Here is a 22,579-nt window from a genome sequence, read left to right on the forward strand (position 1 = left end):
GCTCAGATGAAATGCTGTCAGAGTCTATATGAGTCTATACGATATTGAACTACTTTACTCCTACGAATTAAGAAAAGAGGCTGTTTGCAGCTTTTATCAGTGATGACAAGCAGATGCTTCTTGGTTTGACTGAGTTTATTGTGCAAGACTTACCAGGCGAGCATACACATTCATGGCAATAAAAAGTGGGTCTGCATGCTGCTAGTCAGAAAGCAAAAACATCTAAGTATGTACATTCAAGTTTTAGACACAAATATAGGAAAATGATCACAAGCTGTTGATCGCACAAACAGATTAGAGTACCGCTAATTATCTGACACAGTGAGCCGAAACATCATTGCACAAGCAAAATAAGCAGTAGTTTTCAAAAAAAAAATTATGTTACAAAAATACTTAAATCTGATTTTAGAGAACATTTACATAGTTTATTTTCAGGTGGCACCTACACAAGAAGATGCTTTCCTTTCCAGCATTGAACATGAGAGTCGGAGGTGGACAGATCGGTAGCAGGACTATTACTCAGAACATGAAGGCCAAAGCAACAGTGATGAGGCTTGGCAAAGGGAAGTGAGATTTGACACTGAGAGCAAGAAACATCAAGAAGAAGAAGAACTGATCCTAGAACTGCAAGTGAAGCAACAGTAGCTCCAACACACACTGCTAAGAATGTAATTATGTCAACACTATTTCAGAGACTGTCCTATGAAATAACCCCGCTACACCTGAAAGGGCCACGGTATGTGAGTAAGACTGCATGTCTGTTCCATTAATACCCATCTAACATTACACCCATCTGACATTACATCCCCCATTTGCCCTCTCCACATGCAAGTGAATAAGAAGGCATACACATTATGCCATTAGCTTTTACCATTTTAAGATAAAGCAATTAAAAAAAATAGTTTTAATTTATAAAACAGTTACTGGAATACATGGTGATGGCTGTTGCTCTACAAAAATATATACGCATATAATACCTGTAATCACGGCCTGTTTGTGTCCCTGGAAATACAGGGCTGTAATCTGTGGCATCATTATTTGACACTTACTGAAGAAATCTGATTATCTATAGGATACTGCAAGTAAGCAATACTTTGACAGTAATTACGAAGATTATCCATCAGCAAAACCAATACAAAATCTAATTTAGACATAAAACAAATTTAGACTTTACAACTGGACATCAATGAACTATTCCATAATTATAACAAAATGGCATCACAGGTTTACCTGGGTTGTTTGGATTTTAGCTTCAAATTTGATCTTCTAGACTATTTATAAGGATGCCAAGTTGACATTTAAGCACTTGTCTTGGCTGACGCAGCCTTTATGAGTCGACTGAAATGAACAGACAGGCTTTAATTTGCAGATTACTCGAAACAGAGCATAACACTGAGGGAGAATCTGACTGCATTTGAATCATTTGTTGGTATACAACCGTGTCCCTTTTGGCATGGCCGTGTAATGACTACTGTGATCTGTGGATGGACAAATTAGTCATAGCTGCCTCACATGTCACTCACGCCCACACACAAAGGGATGGCCAATATTACTGTAGCTGTGGGTGACCCCAGTGCGGACAGCTGTAATACACAGGCAGAAGTTAGATGCAGAGGGATCCTTTGGCTGTTGTTTTAACCAAAACGTTTTGAAATACTCTTAGAGCTAGATTAGTATCTCATGCACAGATGCTGTCTTTAAACATAGAAAACACGAACAGAAACATCCTGCACTCCTATATTAATAAAGACTGCATGTTTTTGAGTGTGTGTGAGTACTTGCTCTGTATTACCTGTGTTCATCTTTGACAGAGTTTTAAGGCAGACATAAATGACTCATACTTGGACGGCTGGACTCAGAGAGAGTGTGTTCAATCAGACTGTGTGTCCTGCAGACAGAGTGAGCCTCTGTGTTTCACTGTCATGTAGCCCCATCGACTCCGCTACTACAGGGCTGTCCAACGTTTGTTGTTGAGGGCATGGGCTCCTGGTCTGTTTCTATGACACAGATGACGGCATCACCACTCACATTGATGAGGCACTGAGCCTAGAGAAGGAAAGAGTAGACAAGATTAAAACACAAGAACACGAATAGCTGCCAGGTCTGACGATCCAAGTATTTCTAATGTGCTTTTAAGTATAAATGTAGGTTAACTGGTAAATTAATCAACTGTGTGTGTTTATTCTGCGCATGAGTGTTTGAGACTACCTGGTTCTTGTTTGGATTTTCCATTAACATACACTCTTTCATGCTGTAGGACACTACTGCATTACCACCCAGGGCTGCTACATGAGCTCGAACCATCGCAAACACCTCTGCTATGAATGAATGCAGGAAGCCACTAACACCACCTTCCTGCAGAGGACAAACACACATGTTTCCGGTCCACAAGTATGTCAACATTTTGCACAAGTTGAAGCTGGGGTGAAAATGCACCGTGACTTTTCTGTGGTCGTGTTGCTCATACCTCACGTAAAGATGTTGTCTCTCTGATAAAAAACATGTTAATGATCCCAAGGTATTTAATGATGCGTGTCCCAGGGAGGAAGGAGAGCGGCGTCATCTTCACCACGGTGACTGAACTGCCCCCAAACGAGCGATTGGAGCGCAGCGAGCGCGACCGTCCCTCAGGCAGTGGACTGCAGCGCTCCAAAGATGAGACTGTAGGTACGGAGAGAGCAGGGAGAGGTCCAGAGGAGGTAAAAAGAAAACAAAAAAAGGGGAAGGAAAACAAAAAGACAAAAGAGAATGGAGATACCAGAAAATACTCAAAAATAGTGGAAAAATTAAAAGCAGATATGAACTCTGAAGCAGAAAGAAATGTGAATGTGGAATGTGCGTGCAAAAAATGCAATCCTCTTAGCGTTTACACAGCAGAAGTAACACGTGTGAATGCACTTAAATGTGAGAAAGTCAGTTGTCTGTGCGTGTTAGATACATGAGTGACTTTACATGCAGTGGTGTGGATGTGTGGTGCCAAGACAATCACGTGGAACGCATGCACTGCCATGCATGTCATGCAGTTGAGGCAAACAGACAAGACAGTTACACAGTGTCTGCAGACAGACAGACAGACCTGGGCACAGCTGTGTAAGTTGACGTGTGTGAATACAGTATTTGCAGTACAGTGAAGTACATGAGTGAATATATTGTGTCTGTGTGCATTTGTGAAAGAGGCTTGAGAAATGGAGACGGACAGAGACAGCTATGAGCTGAGCTGGGCACATGTATATGAGCCAGAGTGTGAAAGATGCTCCATTGTCTTGGTGTAAATTTACCTGATGTGGCTTACATCCATCAAACCAGGAACCTTTAGAGCCACACATTAGACTGTAGTTCACTTACTGTGCACAGGACTGAAAATCATACCAGTTCTTGCAGAAAAGCATGGCCCCCCCGCCACTGTGGTCTTTAGCACATTGTATTTGTTCAGACTTGTAGGATTCAGACATAAGATTTTTTTATTTTTTTTAGCATTTTTACATTTTTCAAATCATGTAGTGTTTTCCCCACTTAAGTAGATTCAGGAATGCAAATGCAGAGCATGATCAAAGGAGTTTCTCCATTAATTGCCATCAAAAAATCCAACCTTTACAGATCTAGACAAGTGCGTATGGGAAAAAGGTTGCACACAAAGTGCAAAAAAAAAAAAAAAAAAAACCAACAACAAAAATCACTTCCCTCTACTTTGCTGATTCCATGGCCACAGGCACTGGCAAAGCCAAGCTGCTGATTGTGGATCCCTCTGAGGGGCGGGGCTTCAACTTTCACACTCTAGCTAAAAAGCTGGTGCTTGATTTACGATGCTCCGCCCCCCAGCGGCATGCATGGAGGGGTGCGTGAGTGTATGCGAGCTTGTGTGTGTATGTGTGCGAAGGATTGCTTGTGAAACTGTGTTCTGTATTTGTGGGTATGATCACCAGAGTGTGCTAGAGACTGTGTCCTCCTACTTGTCTTAACTGATCCTCGTCTTATGGTGTGAGCTTTCAGCCTAAGCAGCTCTAGCCAGGTGCTGCATCTGTCTGCAAAGGAACCGTAATCAACGGAGGCAGCTGGAGAGAACACACACACACAAATACACGCACGCACGCACACACACACAGACACGCACAGCCCACACCCAAACATACACAATAATCACAACAACAACAATAACGACAACAAGAGAGAGAGAGAAAAAACAAAAACAAACAAACAACAAAACACAACACAACACAAAAAAACGAACAAACAGAAGAACAGAAAAGAACAAAAGTGGATGAGGTTTGGGAGCGGTGCAGGATAACTCTGTCCGAGACAAAAGGATGAAAAGTCAAAAAAAGGGCAGTGTAGTAGTTTTGGTAGCAGGGAGGTGGGGTAGAGGGAGATGGTGGACGAGAAGGGGGCTTACCTCTGGGTGAGACGTTGGTACTCTCTGGGACACCTGTCACACACATACACAGATATTAAAGTCTATTTTTGAACTTGACAGAAAGCGAGAACAGTTGAAGGTCAATTTCGCCTTGTCACACGTGAAATCGTTTTAAAGCTTTAACCTCTGTACCAAATCTGAATTGAATGTTCTGCACTTGGTTGTTACCGTGTTCATTTCACGTGAACGGAAGATAAGCCACAAAGCTTAAGGAGCATGACATCTCATCTAGGCAACATCACACTGTCTTCTAAGTTCACAGCAAAACAGAACACACCGGGCTACGCCACATCACTATTAATTTACCTGCTGAACGAACCATAACCAGCTGATTTTGGCAGAGTTTTGCAGCTGGGGTGAGTAAAGAGACTGTACCTGAAGTGTTAGTGGAGGAGATGGGCAATGCCTGTTAGTGAAGCAGGGCAGAGGAGGTGGTCAGGGAGCAATTAAAAAAAAAAAACAATGGTTAAAAGCTACCTGAGATTTTGGATGATAGCTGAGTGTTGGTGGATGAAGAGTCGGCGCACAACTCCAAGGGAAACTGCAGCTGCTCTTCTGTCTCACTGCACCCTGAAAGGATACACACACCATCACCCAGGTGCTTTACTTTTAAACACGCAATACAACAGAGGTGATACTCCTTAATGGGTTACACTGTTTAAAATACAGTGGCCTTAAAAGGATAGTTATGTTTTCCTACTTCACTGCTACTGAGACAAACTCTTAAAAGCATTTTCTATGTTTCTGGATGCAGTTTCAACGTTTGGTGAATATTGACATTAGCCAACTTAGTTCAGTTACTGATACAGCTTTAAAAGTATCCTAAGATACAGAAGATGGTTTGTCTAATTAAACTATGTTTTGTAATTTACGTCACCAATTTCACAAGCAACAAAGACAACATGTGATATCCAATTTCCAATTTACGTCTTGTACCTGCAGGCACGTTGGATGAACATGAATATTTATATACTGGAAAGTTTCACACTATAATGTGATTATTATGATTTTGTATGTACATATGGAAGTTTTTCTTAAAACAGCTATTAACACCAGACTAACAAGCACAATGTATTGAAGCTCAATGCTGTGTGCCTCCCTGTATCTGAGTAAAACATTAAAACCAACACCTCCAAAAAAAAACCTTTAACCAAACAGACCTCTGGTGATAGGCTTGTCTGCTGGCTTCTCCTGAGTCTGGTCCTTGTCAAATGTCATGGCAACTGCTGTCACTGTGACCTGGCAGGCAGACAGAGAGGAGCATGGTAGTAAATTTTACAATCTCTTCTGTTCTGTAAGTAATTTTGCAAATGAGAAGTGGTCTGAGACTTCTCACCTGTATGAGTTCTTCTTCTGGCACTGCTACAGTGAAGTTGAGCTGACAAAGACAGCAGGGGATCATAGAGCGCAGCTTGAAGTAGAAACTCTGAAACAAACATAATAAATTGCAGATTGTTACTCATTCAAAACACAACCACTGCAAGTACTAGGGTATGTAAAAATATTCCAACTGGCCACCATCAGTCCAATGTGACTGGTAAGCCAAAGGACATAAGCAAAGAAATTTGCAATTTGCCACTAACAATTTGCATGAGCATTTGCGAATACACAATAACGCAGCGATTGATCACTACGGGTTCCTTACCTTTAGCAAATTCTCACATAGGTCAGTGAAGATCTTGTTCAGGACTTGGTTAGTAAGATTGGCATTACTCAATCTGAAGACCCTGACTGATGTAAACATCTGTAAGACAATAACAGAAACACATCTCATAAACTAACCAATTTCCTAAATTCACAGTAGTCTCTACTCTGATATAATACTCTGAACTGATATAAATATGTCCAAATTGTAGTTTTGCAGGAAATGTAAACGTGTCTACTGGAAGGAAGACAGAAGGTTTGCTGTAATTTGTGAAGGAGGCAATACTATAAGCTGTGACCTGCACTCCTGAAGTCCAGTTGTAAATCCCAGGCATAATCTCAGTGTTGCAGCTGTAGAAACCTGGAGACACAGAAAAGGGATGATGAAGAAGAGATATAATGATATTTGCTGGAGCCTCGACCAAATCAGGAGGTAACTGACTGAGCATGTGCAGTGGAGTGAGTGACTGGCACATACCTGTGGGGGGAGGGGCGTCAATGAGGAGGGAGTGGATGTCCTCCACAGCATCAGTGTCATCAATCTATGGAAATGACAGCAAACAGTTACCCTTTATACACTACATGTATACAAAAAAGGTGCATATAAATATATCATTTACTCTCATAGATACACACCTCCAGGACAAAGGCGTCCTTCTTGCCATGGGAGAGGTCCAGTTCCGACAATTCATCTGAGCTCTCTGAGTGGGAGCGAAAAAGTCTGGATCGTTGCCTCGGCTCCGGGATCGGCGAACCTACCACTTCCTCTGTCAGTTCCTAAAAACAAAGGGACACAAGGCCTCAGCCGACAGGATGTCAAGGTGATCACAAGACCACCACAGCAGCCCACTTCTGCATCTCACATCTGTCCAGACTGTACAGCTAGTAGAAGAACGATGTTAATAACACACCACATGCACACACACTCATTCAAGTACCCAATCAGCTGCTCCATTACACACACATGACTGGTGTTAATTTTAGTATGAATCTGGAAGAGTAAGGAGAAGTGCAAACACACACACACACACACACACACACACACACACACACACACACACACATATACACACCATATAAAATACAGGTGAGAGAGTGTGAATGGGCAGGATATATAATCATAATAAATACATTAACACAGGTACAATGATATATAGTGGTTTGCCCTCGAGAGGTGACTCTGGAGTGGATTACACATAGTCCTACTCACAAACATCCCCAGTCAAGAGCTGTTACACAGTTATGGTAAAGGTGGTGTAGTACTGCGATTAATAGAGTGAATCACTTGTCATGCTTTGCTGCGTCTCACAGCACAAAGTTGGCGTGCTCAGTACCATGTTTATGCCGCCGAACACCTCAGGGTCCAGGGCAAATAATTTCTTTAATGACCAGAGAAAGACAAGAGGGGTAAGTTTATCATGATCCACAAAGAACAGACTATATAATAATGTGTGATTACATAAATTAAACACTGGAAGAGAGAGAATTGTATCCAAAATGAAGAATAATAAAAAGAATCACTATGTTTATTGTGTAAAATAAAACCTAATTAATTTGATATAACACTGTATGTGACAAAGGCACAAATTAAAAAATTTAATGGCCATAAACTGGGGATATTACTTGTCTCTTATCAAAGACCAAAAAATATATTTTGTGGAATTTCTGTTCCTATTGGTTGTTCTATTTGCTGACCTAAGAAACAGCTAAATTAATGATATTACAAGAATTATCATTGTAAATGCTAAGTTTATAAAACCTCTGAACAACACCATAAAACCTTTTGATTGAAATAGGGTTAAAAAACTTTCTATTTACAGTATCTACTATTGTGTTAAAAGGGTTTCACATGGACTGTGTCAGGGGCCTGGCTACTAAAGTGTTGAAATGAAGTGCTGTAGAGACCTAGTTTGCAGTGGAAACCTGGTAAAGTAAGGGAGAATTTGCAGACTTGATCACATAACTTGTATTGTGCACAAGTTTTGGTTTGGTCGTGTGTCTCACCGGAGGGTTTATTTGATAAAGCTCTTTGTTCTTGGCAATGGTGTCGTTGATCCTTTTCTGGATGGTGAGGATGTGGTGCTCATTGCTCAGGTCGCCGGGAGTCTTTCCTGCAATCTGAATGCCTCCTGGTGCCGGCAGTGCTGTCAGGTACACTCCTGTAGCAGACTGAACACACACACACACACACACATATTTTAAGGACAGCGCTGCAGAAAACACAAGTATGGCTGATTAATCTGTTAACCTAAAATGTACTTACAGCCAGACCCAGGAGCATGTTCTCGCCAACACTGATCTGTATGTGTAGGCCAAACAAAGCGTTCATGCTCCGCAGCTTCAGTTTGTTCATCAGCTGGGTGTGCAGCTCGTATTCCATAAAAGGCAGTAAGTTGGAAATGGCTGTCGCATTCACTTCACCCTGGGCTTTCTTCTTCAGACGACACAGCCTAGAAGACAATAAACACAGGCATTAACACACTTTGTCCAGTGCTGTTGATGTAAGGCTCCATTTTGGCAGGTGTGCTCTTCAGTACATGCTGCCAATGGGGAATATCCTTAGGGTGTGAAGGGTGTGAATACTGAATCAGTATGACTGAGCTTACTTCTAGGTAATCCGTAGTCTTTTAAATATTCCCTAAGCGTGACAGTTCACTGCACTAAATCTTATTTGTATTATAATGTTGTATAAATAGTGTTACTGTTATTTGAAATATCTGTTTAAAATTAGAGCTGGATTTCTTTTGATCTTTTCTACTATTTCTATGTGAAATAAAACACTTTGAAGACACAGTACAAGTGTGATTTGACTTGATTTGGTATGTTTCATCTCAGTGTTAGCAGTCATTTTAAAAGGGTAACTATGAGCTCTTTTACCTGGCCTGGATAAGACAGCCTTTCCCCGTGACAGCTGCCTCTGGTGGCATGTCGATTGTTGTGAATAGCACATCAGGAACCTTGAAAAAAAAAACTGTATGTTAATTCAAACCGTTTTCCCACCAATCTGCGTTTACACTGGAAAACCAAAGATATCTTTAGCATGTCTTAATTTAAGTAAAGAAATATATTTGAGACCTTTTGTCGTCTGCAGTGGTAACAGTACGTGAGCTGAGCAGGAAATGGCATGTTGAGCTCATCATACGGGATGTGACAGAAACCACAGCTTGGCGGAGACGGCTCCTCAAACCTGGTGAACAATACACACCATCTGGTATTATTAGTCTATCACTCAGTCCAAGCTGTACTGACGTAAACTGTGCACATACAAGAATTTACAAGAAATCCACAAAGATAAACAAAAAACCTGTGATCGGTGCTTCCTATGTCTAGGCAGCCTTCACGCATGTATCGAGGATTCAGGATGGCTGCTGTGCCCGATGCTGACAGGATACACACCTCCTCACTGTGTTGACAGGAAATGGAGATATCGAGAGAGAAAGGGAATAGGATGAGAACAGGACATGAAACCTTGTGTGCTTAAGACAAATAGCAAACTGGCTGCTGGATTGCAAGGGAAACTAAATTATGAGTGGGTAATATTTTTTCATGTATGTATTTACTACTACTTACCAGATGCTAGTGCTCTCGCTGTACCCCACAACAGCATGGCAACCAAGAGCTTTGGCATGAGATTTGATCTCCTGGCGAATCTCCTCCCACCAGGCATCACGAGTCTCTGGCTCATCTGCAAAACACAAAACTATGAATCACACAGCTTTCACAAATCCTTTCTAAATTGGCTGAATAATCTATCAAAACCTCACTTAACACTCAAGTCTATATTAACACTGAACTCTTACAAGAAAAATAAAAGGCTTGTATCTAATCTGCAATGTCATCTGACTGCTTTAACTTACCAGAAAAGAAACAGACATCAAACAGTACAGTTTGTGTTTTCTGATGATGTATGGGTTAAATGGTGTGTCAAAGCAAGCCAAAACCAACTACCATTCTGTAAAACAAAGTGGCAATTAGAATGATTTATGAGAGTTTGAGGATGATGATGAAGGCAAAGTCAATGGTTAGGTTAGTTGTGTGTGACATTCCTTAAGTACACATTATCTAAAAACTTGTTCTCTCTCTCTTCTCTATGTCTCCTTTCAGTCAGCCACACTAACAGAAAGGACACAGGTGAGAAATACAGCCACCAGCCATTTGGTATATTTTGGCTGTGGTGGTATCAAAAGAAAATCTTCCTGGCTGGTAACGGAGCAATTAGACAAAAGACACTGTGCCTGATGCGCAAAAAAAACTAACCCGGTGACAAAGATTTTAAATTCAAAGGGATTGAGCCTTCATCATAGTTAGGCTAAACCATGGGTGTGTTTCAATAGTCTCATGACGCTTTGCTCCAATACCACTTGCGTTTTATTTACTTTGTTCAGGAGAGCCTAATCGTTGCCAGCTGTTGAGTTTAATATCACTCATTTGGTAGTTCTGGATCTCTGAACACACAAAGGAAGCTACATTAGAGTATTGAGCTGCACCCCATGACTCCCTGGGAGGGCCACATGCTGACGGAGCCCCAGAAAGAGAGAGAAACTCAGCTGCAAGGTGAGACAGGTGAGAGGAATGAGTGAGGAGGGGGGGGGGTGTCAAACTGAAGAGATGAAGAATAATGACTGATGGTCAGGCATCAGGCCCACAAGGTGGGTTCCTTCAAATCAGAAGCAGCATGTCACACAGGAATAGGCTCACCAACGTGCACGCTCATGACCATGTGCACGCTCATGGGCAGAGAAGGGCCATATTCATTCACCAGAGTCCAGATCAAGTCTAGTTTTTAAGTTAAAATCCTGTCATACTTCCTCCATTCCCCACGCTCACCTCTTTCCTTCCATCCCCATCATACATCCCCAATCCATTTTTAATTTTCCTCAACTGCCACCCATCCAATCAACCTGCCTTCCATCCATCCATCCATCCCGCCTTCTCTCTCTCTCTCAGTATGAATACGGCCCAGTGAGTTAGGGATGCACATGCCCAGTCAGTGGCTCTTTGTCACAGAGTAAACCTCCTAAACCTCCTCTGGTCTAGACAGGTTTGACCACAATGCCTTGATTCAGGGAGCGTTAGAAACAGCGCTGGGACAACGTTAGGGAAGAGCTGCAGCTCTTCTGTGCGGTAGGATGAGCTGGGTGGGGGGTAGCCAGGCCAGGCTGGATGGGGTGGGGTGGGGACACAGCGCATGCTCAACTCAGCTCAGCACACACTCACACAGATAAGAGAGAGGAGAATGGCAGCTCACTGAATTCATAAGTTTTTAGCGATAAACTCTCAGACTAATGTTAAATTTGTGTGTGGATAATCTATGTTTGTCTGTGTTGGTTAAATGTCAATGTGTTGGGGACAGAGGTTTAACTTCACTGAGCTGCCATCACTCCCGTGGGTGAGAGCAGTAAAAGGGGGAAAATACCTGCAGTGACACTATTCCAGTCTAGCAGTTTGTATGAGCGCGTGTTACCCAAGGCTGGGCCAGAACACACCGTTAGTACAGAAAAGAGAGAAAAAGAAGAAGAGACAGTCTAACAAACAAGCACAGCACAACAGCAGCACTCCACAAAGACAGACAGCACTTCACAGTCACTATGCAAAGACAAACTAAATTCAGGCCTACAAAAAACAATCTTAAAAGAAGACTCACAAAGAAAAGAGGGGAGGAAAGAAGAGAGAAAGCTACAGACCTAGCCAAAATTTAAAATGACTGAAGGAGAAGAGAAGCTACACAGTACAAAAAATGAGCATGCAGTAGCAATCTAACTCTAGTATGCTCACTAAAACTAAAGGTCCCCTGTGGAGTTTTCATGTAAACATATTTTATGTTTACATCCAGGGCTTCTCACCAAGACACATTGTGTGTATTGTTCAGCTAACAAACCTTTCAAATGAAACATTTGCAAATAATATTTACAGTAACAGCCTTTTTAATTTACCGCCACCCATTGTGAGTGAGAAGACTAGAATGAACCAATTAGCAGAGTATGGATCGGATCACCCACATGCTCACTCACGCATTTGTGTCCTCATGCGCAAAGCAAATGAAACAGGGACCCACTCGCAGAAACACTGCTCTATAGTGCTAACTATTGGTGAAAAACTCCACAGGACACCTTTAATGTTGATCTGTCGTTGGTATAGTCAAGGCATAGCAACAGTGAACAGGGCTCTCTTCAGCATGGTTTCCAAGTTCAACCTGCAAATTGGATCAGGGAAAACTATGAGTAAACTATGTTCTTTTCCCCAGTGCAGTCAGGACCACCCCAGGTTTCGCCGCATGCTGAAACTTTTTAGCAGATTGTTGTGTAAAATCTTTTATTGGGTAGCTTCTTTTGGTTCCCCTGTCTACCTCTGAAAAGAACCCTGCTTATCCTAACCCAGCCAACATTCATCAGCACTTCCCTTTCCCTAAATTCTCAGACATCCTCGATTCAGATTAGTCAAAGACCATTAAACAAAGCAAAGGGCTAATTACTAAGGCTGCTGAGCGGACTCAGATAGTCAAACACCTTCAATGGGCAGGTACTCTCCTAAAGAGCAAATATCTGACTGTCATCAATATAAATCTCATTAAAACATCTACATAATACAAGACAACATTAGGATTTCAACACAGATTAGAAGCCTATTAGAAAACTCAAGGCGGCAGAGCAGAGGTATACAAAACACCACAGTGCCTCACCATAGCGCCACCTGCAGCCAACAACATCACACAACAGAAGCAGCAGGCAACAGACTGGAGCCATGCACCACTATAGCACCTCATCTCCAGGGGCGGGGGGGCAGCATCAGAGCAAACAACAACAAAGCAACCAAAACATACACACACAGCTATCACATGACCATCACAGACTACAAATTACACAAAGCCAGTCAGTCAAACCACGAGGTGAAAGTTGCCCCTATCCATAAAATTGTTTGACACAGGTGATGATAGCCTATCCTAACTTTTGCTTCCATCAAAATGCTACAAAGCTGCAGCCTATTAGCACGACCAGGAACAGCTTTCACCTGCTTTAGGACTCGTACATAACTGAAGTCTTTCAACATAATTTCTCTACACAGTCAAACAGATCGGGACTAGGACCATACACAGGAAAACCGTTCAACACAAGAGGATAATGGGCAGCATTAACTAACAGCCACTTGCAACAAGACCGGACACACACACACACACACAAAATACTGTAGGTCCATGTGGGAGCTCACTCATATTGTTTCACAGGACAATGGACATTAGGACATTGTGTGTTTGTGTGTGCTGAACTCACCAGGGTTGTGTATGCGGTCCAGTAGTTTGACAGAGCGAGCGCTGACCACTCCACCGACATGGACCAGAAAACCAGGTGGGAAAGACGTCAAAGTGAAGAAGGGAAACTCCTGCAGATGGAAAACACCATGGTCACTTACAGTGGAGGAAAACACGAACTGGACTTTTCCTGTGCATTTTTTTTTGCTCATAATATTTAGCGACTGCTCCATGAGTGGAACATTTTACTATATTTAATTGTGCTTTTCATGATTTTGTGTCTATGGCAGCCCATTGTCTGAGCTCAAATGTACTGTTTTGGCTAGCTTTAAGTAATGCAGGTTAAGATTTATTTTCTTATTTTCTTTAAAGACACATGACCTACAAACATTTCATCTTAAATGTGTAATGCAAAAAAAATTAATTCTTACAACATTTTTTTGTAAATAACACCCCAGGTTTTTCAGTGACCCTAAATAGACAATTACACTTGAATAAATCTTTTAACAGTGGCTACAGGCAAGCATAAATAGCTTCAAAAAATATTCAAAAATGGCCATCAGACTCTAGATTTTGAGGTCTCTCTGGGTGTAGTGCAAAAATTGACTGAATAAATACACCGATTTTTCTAAAGTCCCAAATGCTACATTCAGCATCTAAACCGATACATGTAGATTTAGGTGACAACAGTGTTAAGACATGTGCCAACATGCAGCAAGTACTGAGTGTGATGGTGTATCCCCATGCAAGGTCTACCCCCCCAAGGATTCCCCACTTGCTCCATTCCAGCCTACACTTGTAGACTTTAGAGCATTTCAAATAGATCTGGAAGTGATTGATAAAGCCTAAATATTTTGTATCACTAATTTAGTGATTTTTTCAATCCTTTCAAATCTATATAAATGCACTCATTAGGTTTTTATTTTGAATAGACACACTAGTAGGTCCTGGCTGAGGATCAGGACTCAGGACTGACATGCTTCTCCCTGTCCACTAACAGGACAGCTGGTCCTCTTCCTCCAGTCAAATAATGTGATGCAAATCCATGCATTCACTCACAAGAGCAGCTAGAAATACTTGGACTGCCTGTTCGCATCTTGGTAAGTGATGACCACCTTTACAGGAAACCTGAGGGACGTTGTGATTACAAATCATGCAGGTTTATGTGATGAATGGCTTTGGTGGGCAGAAATCAGGTGGGACTACTATTAGTTTCTTTCTTGTCCAATACTCCAGGAAGGAAGACAGAGCTACTAATTTGACTGACAGCTCCTCCCACTCGGAGAAAGGAGGCAAGAATGAGGTGATGAGGTGAGCGTGCTCATTCCCATTGCTGACACAGGAAACCAAAATCAGACTCAGGAAAAGAAGTCAGAAAGGAGGGAGGTGTGTGAAATGAATATCCAGAAGGCACACACACACACACACACGCACGCACAGTCACATGCCCCTTCAAACCCGAAGGGAACACAACTCCTAGCCTCCAGCCCTCCACCCAACATGTCTGTGAATCTATGTGAGTGTGCTGGGTGCCAAGCAAACACAAGGACACACATGGATGCCACGTTGCTCAACCCAGCCTGCCCCTCTGAGATCTACAAACAGCAGTGGGGGAACAGGGTAGGAGTTGATTCAGACTGGGTGGTGGCCATCAGCTGGTCAGGGTGTTAGGGGACAAGTGGAGAGAGAGAGAGAGTGTCACACTGATAAGACATACCCTGGCGTTTAACAATAACCCAGAGGAGGACGTTCCCTGAGTAGCACAAGTGGTCAAGAGGACAAAAAAAATTACTTGCTCTTACACAGATACACTCCTGATTAAACACGTCACACCTCATCAGTGTAAATTAGCAATCTTTCTCAAAGTAAGCTATATGTGCAGACATGAGGCTGATATTCAACGCAAACTGCATGTTAAAGCATCAGCTGCATTGTATTATATTTATTAATAAACCCATGTTTTATTTTTGTATGTAGTTTCATTGCAGTAACGCAGCTTGTCAACCAAGGCCCAGCCTGGAACAAATCGTCATGTGAAATGCGGTGACAATGTAAGCCTTCACTCAAATGTCTACACATAGAGTGTGTGTGTGAGCATGTGCGAGTGCAACACCATACCCTCTGTTCGAGAGCTGTCTGCGTCTGTTGTCTGAGAAGCGTCTTCAGAGGTCCTGCCTCCTTCCCAGCGCTGCCCCCGCTACCCATTCCTGATCACAGAGGAGAGTCCGGCTTTAGTTTCATCACTTTTAACACACGCATCAAAGGACTAGAAAACCAGTCAAACTGGCAAATGATCATTTCATTGTAGTATTAATGTTATTATGACAAATGTGACAGCAATTGCTAGAACTGCGCACAACACCTCAGACTGAGATGAATAAGCCTACTCTAAACATGTTCTCTTATTTACACAGAAATATTGGACCTAGAGTAAGGATTGGGTACGCCCGACAAACACATCAAACCACATGCTGGGGTAGGAGAATCAGTCAGAAGTGTTGTTTCACAGTGGGCTCTGGGCAGTTCTACCATGCATGTTTCTGATAACACGAGTCAAGTTGATCTGGGTGTGAACAGTCCTGTTGTTGACCCCAATACACAAGAGAGACACCAACGCTACACTGTTATAAGGTTCTGTTACTTGATGACACACAGCAGTCCTACTATACCGGAGGCTGCCAGCAGCAGGTCCTCTGTGAAGGACACGCTCTTTCTCAGCAAGGCAGAGTCTGAGTGGATGGAAGAGGGAGGGGGCGGGGTGGTGGCTCTGGGGGCAGAGCCATGACCACAGCCCACTGAGCCAGAACCAGGAAGGGACAGAGTGTCTGTGGAAAGGGTGGGGGAGCTGGGGCAGAGGAAGATCCCAGGCCTGCCTCTCATCGGCTTGGGCTCCTCTATCCAGCACAGAAACACATGGAGGGTGCACAGAGAAAAACAGATATATTGAGAATGGACAGGCAGAGCAATGAGGAGAGTGAGCAGAAGCATAAAAAAAAATCCAAGAAGGGGTAGAAGAATGTAATGAGGAAAAAATGGACACAAGCGTGGAGAAATGAGGTATGCAAAGTAGAGATTCTTAAATCCAACAGGCTGGATCAGCGCTGATTCTGACCTTACTCGATCAGACATCAGACAGAAATAGTTTCTTTGACAGTGTTATCTAAAAATTCAGCTTTTCCTCAGTGGACGAACAACTTAGTTGTTAGTGTCAGGGCATCCCTGACCTAAGATTACCTTACATAAAAATGATTCCTATGAGTCCTTTGGATTGAGATTTACATATTTCAAATTTGGTTAAAAGAAACAACTGGTTTCAAATTTGTACTTGATATGAGCAGATACTACAGCGATACTAAGCTGAGGTTTTAAGAATTAGTAGCAGGGAAAGTAAAAGTTGGATTGGTGCATCCCAAATGCAAAGGACGCAGATAGGCAAGTTAACACAAATGAAACTGTGAGTTAGAGACAAAATGAGGAACAGAGAAGCAGAAAAATGGGAGACTAAATAATTATTAAAAATGACAGAAAAGAGGAAATAAGAAAAAAAGTAGAGGAGTGGGAACAAGGAGGAGTAAGGAGGACAGCTGGTCCCCTCCTGAAGGGTCAGGGGAGTGGCTTTGGTAAGACGGTTCTTCAGACTGTGTGGCATTTATGCTGAACTCTGTTAAAATGTGCTCAAGTTGTCCTTAGGGCAGAGTTTGACTAAACTTACCTTGTCCTCAATGATTAACCATAATGGCTGCTAATGAAGAAGTGACCTTAGATCAACAACAGCCCCTCATGAGACACAGTGCTTCTATTAAAGACCACAACAACAAGGGAATAGAACTAATACAGAGATCTGGTGTGTCTTCACATTATTACACCTATGTTTTATACTAACTAAAAGCTATGTGGAATATCCTTTTTCAATACTGTGAAGCAAGAAGACACACCAGGCCGCTGAGGAAAAGGGGGAGGATGGGACACAGCAAAATAAATATTTACAATACCGTTTACAATAAACAATGTATGTTAAATTCAACCATGAAAAAATGTAAAACCAAAAAAAAAGAAAAAAAAAAATCAACAAAAATTCAAAAACCACCACCAGAGTAGCACCACAATGAGGTGTAGGAGAAGAGAGGGATGAAAATGGAAAGGTGGGGACGGGGCCAAGTGTGCTTACCCGTCTTGGGCGTCAAACTGAGGTCTGTGTCTGATGATGAGGACTGGCGGCTGCATGGCTTGGAGGGAGAGAAGGGGGGAGGAGAGGAGGAGGAGGTGGGAAGGGCTCTGAAAGGGGTAGGTGGGCCGGAGAACGAGGGCAGGTCCTCACCAAATACCGGCCTGCCAGGAGAACATGACACGCACACACGTACATACATACACACACACACAGACACACACCCACATCAGTCACCACCTCACCCTGTGAGTGGTTGTGTATGCATACATGGGAGTGGGTCAGTGTTGACTTTGTAATGTGTGTTTAGTTGCCTTTGGGCGAGGTGTGTGTGTCTGTGTGTGAGGTGCTACAAATGGCTGGGGAACCAAAAAAAAAAAAGCAAGCATGGAAAGCAAAGATTAGATAAACACAAAGAAACACAGACATTAAACTAAAAAGAAAAGCAACATGGCAAAACACAGGAAGGTCGGTTTCAACAGAGGATGACGAGCTGAAGCATGTGTCCCAGTAGAGTGAAGCAAAGGTCAGGTGACTGTACGGAGATCACAGGCCCTTCCTCAGGGCTAAAGCCACACCTTTAACACTTTTTAGCTGCAAACAGCCGATAAAAATGCAGAATGACGTAGCTGTGAACCTGACACCCCATCCCCTATTGTTGGAAAAAGACAGGTGGAGGGATTTGAGGCAGTACCAACGTTTGGTCTTTCTCCGATTAAAGGTATAACGTTCTGCCTTCCTTCTTTGTCTTGATGGCTCTTGTCTCTATACTATGGCTTTATTGCTGCGACAAAGCTATCAAACTCTCCAGAATCCAACAAAATACATTCACTTTTCTCCTTCCACACAAACATCACCATCTACTCTTTGTATGTCAAACTTCCTCTCTTTCTCCTGTATATACTTCCTTCCCTGGCTCTGCGTACCAGTAAAGATGAGAGTGGGAACAGAGACAGAGAAGTTCTGGGACAGTCTCTGGGAGCTGCAGGCCGAATGCACTGGACTGTTGTGGGTGGAGCGGCATCCATGGGCAAGGGGAGACCTGGGCCAATCAGCACGCAGAGAGAAGAAGAAGACGGAGGACCGATTTTGGACACAAGCAGTGAGAAACGTCCCAATCCGAATGTAGCCAGAGAGCCAAGAGAGGAAGAAAGAGACGCACACAACAACCAAAACCACAACATTGCAATAGAGTGAAAAAGGACACAAAAAGGAAAAGAACAGAAAAAAGGAGGGTTGGTTTTTACTCCCTCTCTTTGCCCCTGTTATTTCAAGTAAAGCCATGTGAAAGAAGCAGGAACTTCATGCAGAGCTCTCAGCTAAATGTCTCAGTTTCACACAGACACACACAGCAGGGATGCAAACGAAACAGGAAAAAGGCCTAAACAGGTGCCACAGAAAATTAAATCAGCAACAATTGATGAATTATTTAAATCAAAAATCAAGCAAAAATACCCAACATTTTCAGCCTGTTCTGTGACTGAAGCTTCTCAAATGCTACACTCTGCTGCTTTTCTCTGATGTATATTACTGTAAAATGTCTAATCTTTGGATTTCGATCATTGGTTAGACAAATCAAGACTTGCAAAATTAAATATTTACTTATATATCGCAAGTCATAACATCATCGCAATATTGAAGTGTCATCGCACATTGCACATTTTGCTCATATCATGCAGGCCTAATAGAAATATATATATATATAAAGTCCATCATTTCAAAGACTTTCTTTGAGCAGTGATGCTAGCTAATGTCACCATAATCACAGTTCAGTTCACATGGGGGAGGGAAAAAGATGGGGAAGAAGAAGATGCAGGCACACTCAACAAACAGACTCACCATCTTTCTTCCAACTAATCAGATGGTCTCATAATTTTGTAAATAACCAGGGTATTTCCTGTCATTCAAGTCAATAGCCTTCTCATTACATTCATACAGGTCATGTAGTGGAGCCATTAAAGAGAGAATTAAAGTCATGACCAAAAGGTGTTTACATCCCTGATTATCACACACACATATACAGTTTAAATGCAAATCAGAGGCACACATGCACTCAGCTGTATTTAAGCTTACAATAATTAGATAAAATCACAAATTAACCACTCAATAGCCAAGGTGAGAAAAAAAAGAACAAAGTGAAAGAACACATTGTTAGAGGCTGAGCAGAACACGTGTGCTAGATACTCACTAAAAGATGCAGCACTAGAACATGCAGAGGCAGAGCAGAAAGCCATGCAAGAGCGGTCTAAAAGAGCAGACAAGGGAGGAGGGGGGTTGAGGATGGCTGTGTGTGTACTGTACATGTGTGTGTCTCAGGTTATGTTGTGTGCTGTTAGTTTCATGATGCAATACAAGTGACACAATAGACACAAAAACTACAAAGGGGAATCAAAGATACTGAGACACACACAGGAGTAACTGCAAAACTATACACAGACTAACAGACAGTACATTTCATTGACACGCTCTCCCTCTCATGCACACACCGGTCGTCTTTCCCCATTCTCACAAACTACATTCGCAGTGAGGTATGGTCCATGCTTGTGTTGTTGGTTCATACTCACTCCTTTCCATCCTTAGAAGGGGAATTGCAGGCATTGGAAGATGGGGCTGTGTTAGGGTGAACATGTGTGTTGGTGCTGGGGGCGCTTCCAGAGCTGAGTTTGTCCAGTGTGCAGGCGGTACCTATGGCCCGGACCACCAGACCTGACTCTCCCTCCAGATCGAAACATTGCAAGTAGCCCACCACTGCATTCCCACCCATCTCCAGCACCTTAAGCCCTATTTTCCTCTGCAGCTCTCCTAAATGGGGGAAAACACACAGCCACATTACCAATAGAGGGTAATAACAAGGTGCCAGGGGGTAAATTCCTCTTCTTCCACATCGACATGAAAAGAGTATCACAGTGAATACTCTTACCAGACATAAGAGAGATGAGTCTCTGACGAGCCTCATTGGAGGCCCGAGGAGTTCTAATACGGTCGATCCACTGGTATTCTGGATCTTCATTCACCACAAGCTCCTCCACAAACCCGTGCACCATCACTGCCCGGTAACACCGTGGAATGGATGTGGCTATCATACACAGTTAGACAAACATCAAATAGAGTGAAAAGCTTTCAAATTAAAGGGGAAAAAATACTTCTAACCTTCTCTTCAGCTCTTATTCCATTTTTAGCACATATTTTTCAGTGACAGGTCTTATTTACAGATACATTGTACTGGCACTAAGACAGCTTGTAATTTTGTTTGATCTTGGAAATGACCCCTTTTCTGTTGGAGCACGCATTTTAAGACTTAAGAAGAGCATCAACTTCAAACCTAAAACATCAAAATTATAACATCCTCTAGTTAACCATATTTCATACATTGCTTTGTAGGTAACTGTCCTATGTGCTGTTAATCTACATTTTATGTATACAAAATCTGTATACTTTAAGACAGTACACAAACAACTGTGAACCAAAAGTCAAGTCAGACGTACTGCAGAAGAACTTAACCCCGCAGGAGGACTGTCTGAAGCGGTTCAAATCATTAAAGAGCTCCACTTTGACGAGGACATTGATCTCCCCTCGGATACCTGATCGCAAGAAATAAACAGAGAGACATTATCATAAGAAATAAACATAAATGTTGCGAATATCACGGTCAGATTAGTTGACTGTTGTACCGTGGATGGTATCATAAATGGGAAACCAGCCAGAGATGACAGAGGCAGCCTCACTGCACAGCAGCGGGTCAATGTCGATGTAAACTTTCCCTATGGCATCATTAGCACTGTATGTGTCATGGTCCAACACTGTGATCTGCAATGGTTCATCCTGCAAGTCCTCATCATCAACCTACACAGCAAGAAGAAGGAGAGGGAAAGAGGACATAAGGGAGCAAAAATAAGAGTGTAACAGATGTTAGAAATGCTAAATGTTTATGCTATTCATTCGCAGTGTGTGAAATGTGTGTTAAAATATTACTACCACTGCCTGCCATGTTTAAAGAGAAGATTGTAGGGATTTTACCTCAAATTTGAACCATTCTGAGTTCCACTGTGGATTGAGGGATTTGGGACAGACATCTGTTTTGAAGGTTGTGTTTCCAAACTTTACCTGTGAAATAAAGGGCACAAGACACATCCTTTAAATACATTGTTAACTATTTAGAGTAAGGATGATGTACCAAATGTAATGAAAGCAAATGTAAAGCATATATTCCTTAACTCACCTCTACAAACGCATCAGTCAGGTCACTGGCACGGTCCATCACAGGCAAGTGGCGCCCTGCCACAATTTTGGCCTTCAGTTTCCCAGGCATGATTTGAATTTAAGTTGATCTGTGAACAAATAATATCAACTCAATAATAAGTACCTTTTCAATTGGCACATGCCGTGATCAACGCTGCTGTCACAAACAACAGTGAAGATTGAAGAGTGGGACCCCTCATTACATGGGCATATGTTGTTGACAGTGTGGAGAGCCCCTTCCCCTAGCTAATAAGCTAGCTTCTCTCCGCTAAACTTACATTTAACGCTCCTAGCTTAACTTTAAATAGCTTATGGACTCGGTTCAAAGTTATCTGCTGCACCGCTGTTTATGAACACGACAGCAACGGCCAGTTAGCCAGATTACGTTAGCAAGGCAAGGCTAGCAAGAAAAGCCACTTAGGTTAACTGCATTGCAGGCACAATCTCTTCAGCTCTACCTGATCGGCCATGTTTTTACAATCATACTGCAAAGCCACCACCTAAGTAAGAACAATGTTATCCTACTACTTCCAGTGCAAACAGTATGATCCTTACCGGTGCTACTGTATCAACAGACAGCTGACAAGGCGCCAGCAGGCTCGTATTACTCGGACATTATTGTTGACAGCCCACCGCTCGTCTGACCTCCGTGTCTCTCCCATAACACGAGACGTTAGTTCCTACTGCACCAGCCAGGAAGGTGTCCTCTCAGTAAGAAATATTCACCAGCTGATACTACGGATAAATAGATGCTGTTGCTATACAAGCGATCTTAAGAACGACTTATTAATTCATTACACATGCCGGTGGTTAGCGTATAAAGCCAGCAGCTAGCTTGATAAGGATGCCGCCCGTGGTGAATGAATTTTCGGGG

At 42.5% G+C, this 22,579-nt stretch overlaps 1 protein-coding gene across 9 annotated transcripts; it reads right to left on the reverse strand.

Annotated features, from left to right (window-relative positions):
• Positions 1-126: 126 nt before the first annotated feature.
• c2cd5 (C2 calcium dependent domain containing 5) lies at positions 127-22,565 on the reverse strand. 9 transcript variants are annotated; one of them, XM_041037627.1, is made up of 30 exons: positions 22,261-22,565; positions 21,686-21,794; positions 21,484-21,570; positions 21,138-21,309; positions 20,952-21,047; positions 20,387-20,542; positions 20,031-20,268; positions 17,470-17,630; positions 15,971-16,195; positions 15,420-15,508; positions 13,324-13,432; positions 9,626-9,740; positions 9,360-9,458; positions 9,131-9,242; positions 8,933-9,012; positions 8,319-8,505; positions 8,060-8,224; positions 7,390-7,434; positions 6,692-6,832; positions 6,534-6,597; positions 6,355-6,416; positions 6,057-6,155; positions 5,748-5,837; positions 5,572-5,650; positions 4,889-4,981; positions 4,391-4,423; positions 3,951-4,022; positions 2,468-2,661; positions 2,209-2,355; positions 127-2,046 (listed from the first exon to the last, which is right to left on the reverse strand). In XM_041037627.1, the coding sequence occupies exons 2-30, from the start codon at positions 21,773-21,775 to the stop codon at positions 1,921-1,923; spliced, it is 3,426 nt and encodes a 1,141-aa protein (XP_040893561.1). In that variant the 5' UTR covers positions 21,776-21,794; positions 22,261-22,565; the 3' UTR covers positions 127-1,920. The 9 variants fall into 9 exon arrangements, with proteins under 9 accessions (XP_040893561.1, XP_040893558.1, XP_040893557.1 ...); XM_041037624.1 differs by having other exon boundaries at positions 3,921-4,022; XM_041037623.1 differs by having other exon boundaries at positions 3,951-4,052.
• Between the last annotated feature and the right edge of the window lie 14 nt (positions 22,566-22,579).

The sequence above is a fragment of the Toxotes jaculatrix genome, chromosome 5, assembly GCF_017976425.1.
Source record: "Toxotes jaculatrix isolate fToxJac2 chromosome 5, fToxJac2.pri, whole genome shotgun sequence".
NCBI classification, from domain to species: Eukaryota; Metazoa; Chordata; class Actinopteri; family Toxotidae; genus Toxotes; species Toxotes jaculatrix.

Excerpts from the sequence above, each read along its gene's own strand:
- c2cd5 (XM_041037622.1), bottom strand. The coding sequence starts at position 21,775 with ATGCCTGGGAAACTGAAGGCCAAAATTGTGGCAGGGCGCCACTTGCCT. Across the intron at positions 21,571-21,685 it reads TGACTGATGCGTTTGTAGAG|GTAAAGTTTGGAAACACAAC; the intron begins GTGAGTTAAGGA and ends TTTATTTCACAG. Across the intron at positions 5,838-6,056 it reads TATGTGAGAATTTGCTAAAG|AGTTTCTACTTCAAGCTGCG; the intron begins GTAAGGAACCCG and ends TGTTTGTTTCAG.